General features: G+C 37.9%; 1 protein-coding gene across 7 annotated transcripts in view; it reads right to left on the bottom strand.

The window, feature by feature from the left end:
* The window catches only part of Eya4 (EYA transcriptional coactivator and phosphatase 4), a 286,279-nt gene that overhangs the window by 78,121 nt on the left and 204,004 nt on the right, over window positions 1-4,154 (bottom strand). For all 7 annotated transcript variants that reach the window (XM_023714196.1, XM_023714198.1, XM_023714199.1 and 4 more), the window contains one exon: window positions 867-991. In XM_023714196.1, the coding sequence (XP_023569964.1) occupies window positions 867-991 (125 nt within the window). The remainder of the gene's footprint in view (window positions 1-866; window positions 992-4,154) is intronic.

Genomic DNA, 4,154 nt, shown 5'->3' with positions numbered 1-4,154 from the left:
TAAGTTGCAATGCACACAACTTGACAAAGAAAATTTTAGATTGCACAGCTATTCTATATTAGATGGGAAGAGGGGTATAGATTTCATAGATATTTAGTTAAAATTGAAAAGAAAATATGATGTGGAAAAGGTTAATATTCATTCAAATGAACAGTTTATAAGTTGAAACAATGTATTTAATTGACAAGATTAAATCTATAAAATTTCAAAATGATTGTGAATAATTTAAACTGCAACTTGTATATTGTGTATATATATATATATATAATGCAGTCCCTGTATAGATAGACATAGCCTACAGAAATATGCTATGACAAATTGAATGGATTATGTCAAAACACTAGAGCTGAATATCTGAAATAATAGCTGCCACTGCCGCCATATGTTACGGTGCAATTGCAGCCTGACAAAATAATGTGGGGAAAGGCAATGTTTTTTTAAAATAAATATTAGGCATTATGGTATTATTCTCTTTGAAAAGAAAACACAGCAGATATGACTTTCTGTATTTCAAACACCATTTTAACATTAATCATCTTTATGAAACAATGGGACTAACTTCTTTTTGCAAAATCCAAAGTAAATCTGAAAAGTCGTAGAAAAGTAAAAATATAGAAAACAAAGGCTCTCTGCAGGCCCTCAAACTGTTGCTTAAAACTAACTATTCTCCCTGAGTGTTACCCACCATAGGGGAAGAAAACATTTAAAGAAAATAGCAAAGAAAAACTATACTAACTATATGTTCCTTGTACATAATGTTGTTGTAGGATTGATAGAATAATACTTATTTATTAGCCGACCCCTAAGATGTCAGGTCAAGACAAACACTGAGATGGGCTCTGAGTATCTGAGAGTGATACACTTACCTCCTGTCCCGTTTGTAGTGACGGACGTGCTGCTGAGATTAGGTTTATCCAGTTTGGAGCTACCAGGCGTATCACTACCTCCAACGAGAGTGTGAGGGCTTGCCAGGTCCTGCATTTCCATAGACCTGTTAGAGAAAAAGGTAGCAGAGCAAAGCTGAAAGGTCTGCACGTCCTTCTTAATAACTTACATATACGATTGTACTGAGCACATGGTAAAAATCACAAGAAGAATGGAAATGAATAGTCAAAATTTGTTAGTCAACATGAATAGGTTGGTCAGAAACATCAACAAATGATGCAAAAAGTGTGGAATAAATAGGAAAAGCTTCTGGTGTAAGTTTGACATCATTGTTTTGTTATATTTGCAATCCTACAATTTTGTATGTAATAATATAAAGAGAAAAGTAGGCTGTCATTTTGGCAGTTTAAGCTGACACCTCTCTCTCTCTCTCTCTCTCTCTCTCCCTCCCTCCCTCCCTCCCTCCCTTGTATTTTAAGGGCAGGGTCTCCAGGGTGTTCAGGGTCTCACTGTCTGATCGGACTTGTAGTGATCTGCCTGTTTACAGCCTCCCAAGAGCTGGGATTACAGGCATGCGCCACCACGCCCAGTTTCAATTGCTCTCAGTGCACCCCAAGGCCAGGGCTGGCACAGCAGGTTCTGGGGATTGAATCCCTGGCCCCTGTGCCTGCTTGCAGGTGCTTTAATCCTCTGAGCTCTTTGGCCAGTCTAACAATGACTAGAGGGGAAAGGATTTCTCTCTCTCTCTCTCTCTCTCTCTCTCTCTCTCTCTCTCTCTCTCTCTCTCTCTCTCCCTGGCTAGCTCAGGCTGCCTTAATGGCAGATTTGGTGTAGCTTGTGGAGCAGGGATTGAACTGAACTGCAGTCCCCTGCGCCTGACTGAATTTGCCCAAGCAAGCAGTTTAACCAACTGAGTTAATCAGCAAGACTCCTGACACTGCTCTCTTAAAGTGATCATCTCTACTATGAGTACAGAGAGGTGCTGAAATTGTGTAACTCCTGTAACTTGGTATTCCTTGCTCCAACTGAGAGAAAAATCACCAGCAAAAAATAAACTGTGAATTAAAACCTGGAGTAGAGGGGCTGGGGAGATAGCTCACAAGGGCCTGAGTTCAGTCCCCAGTTCTGGAAAACAAAAACAAAAACAAAAAAGCCACAGAGTAGAAGTCTCTAGCCATCAAGGGCCAGCTGGATACCTCACAGGACTAAAGTGCCTGCTTAGGCAGAGCATATGGCCAGGGTTATAGCCCTCACTTGCAGCGCCGCCCCGACCACAGGGTGCACTGAGAAAGTGAATGAGACTGGGCGTGGTGGTGCGCACCTGTAATCCCAGTGCTTGGGGGGCTGAAAACAGGAGAATCACTACAAGTCCAAGCTATGTAGTGAGACCCTGTAGACCCCGTAGACCCTGTACCAAATAAAGAAGAAGAAGAAGAAGAAGAAGAAGAAGAAGAAGAAGAAGAAGAAGAAGAAGAAGAAGAAGAAGAAAAAGAAAAAGAAGAAGAAGCTGCTTCTAGCTCTCCTTGATGCCCCAGATGGCTGAAAATGAACCTAAGGCTAGGAGTTGGAGTTGTACTACGTTTGATATCCACTGAAGTGTAGGAGACTGACAAGGGCTTGTTCCAGACTATGTACTAGAACTGAAACCCTAAAACAAACTCTGGAATTCTGGAAAGCATGATTCTTTTCTGATAACAGAAGTAGAAAAAAGAATTGCTCCATGGCCCTACAAAGTTACACATGCTTTCGTGACAGAAAGAAAACACCTAAACAAATTTAAAAAAAAAAAATCTCACTGACCAGAAGCAGATACTATAGAAATATTTCAGCTGAAGGAAGGAAGGCCAAACGAAAACCCAGGTCTACAGATGAAATAAAGAGTAAAATAAATATAAACAGGCATATTGATATCAAAATATTCTCTTTATTTCTCTCCTAATTCATGGAATCAGAGCCAACTGACAGAAACATTACTTAACATTGTGAGATGCATCGTATAGCATAATGGTAAAATAAATGGCAATAACAGCACAAAAAACTGTGAAGTGAAATCGTATTCTCTAAGGTTCTTCCACTTAGCACTAGTGTTCTGTAATATACCCCAAACTTATCTGTTACTCAAATTTAATATAATGCTGAACACTAAGTAGAACTGCTAGAAAATATAATTTCACTTCAAAATGCTCTGTGCTATTACTTTCAAGTGTACGTAGGCTACCTACCAAAGGGACTATAAGCTAGTCTGTAATGTTGATGGGCTGGACACTGAAATTTCACAGAATGTGATATCTGACCTCAGTGAATTAATTTAGAAACAAAGGCAATTACATATATAAAATATACCCCCAACATTTTAAAATTAAAAGCCACAGTATTAAACAATCTCTGGATGAAAGAGAAATCCATGAGTAAACATAAACTTAAGAAAAATAACAATCAAATCAAAATGTATTATGGAAATAAAGTAGTGGGTAGTGAGAAATATGTATTAAAAAAGAAGAATGGCAAAAATATTTGTAATCTAAATTTACACATTAAGATACTAGAGAAAGAAAAACAAAAGATAGAGGAAACAGTACAGACTATAAATCATTTTAATTCTATCAACAATATAAAACATTTACAAGTTCTGAAGATAATCTCAGAAGATACTAATGATAATAAAAAGGTTACAAAAATAGGAGAATATCATAAATATTATTATGTCAATGATTTTTTTTTTGTATTTTAGGGAAGGGTCTACAGGGTGTTCAGGATCTCACTACTAAATCAGACTCATAGTGATCTACCTGTTTACGGCCTCCCAAGACCTGGGATTACAGGTGCATGCCACTATGCTCAGTCTTAATGATTGCAATAACATATAAAGCTAATGAATTTCTTGAAAGACATAATTGCAAATGCTAATATAAGAAAACACAGAGAATCTGGGGAAACAAAGTATAAAATTCTCAAGCCATATGGTTTCATTAGTGATCTAATAAACTTTTGAGGAAAAATAGTGACAATTTTATCCAGCTTTTTATTTTGAGACAGGCCTGGCTATGTAGTTCAGTTGAAGTCACTATGACTGGTCTGGAACTTAGGTAGATCTTCCTGTCTCAGCCTCTCAAGTGCTCATATTACAAGTGTGTGTCAACATGCCGGGCTTCCAAATTCAATGAGGTGAATTTAAGTGGGAGTCCTCTTCACCCCGTTGTAGTAGATCAGACTTATTCTGACACAAAATCTGGCAAAGATAACTTTTAAGAAGAAAACTTGGGGAACAG

This window comes from Octodon degus, unplaced genomic scaffold, assembly GCF_000260255.1.
Source record: "Octodon degus isolate 3935 unplaced genomic scaffold, OctDeg1.0 scaffold00034, whole genome shotgun sequence".
Taxonomy (NCBI): Eukaryota; Metazoa; Chordata; class Mammalia; order Rodentia; family Octodontidae; genus Octodon; species Octodon degus.
This window is presented reverse-complemented; position numbering and strand designations above follow the sequence as displayed.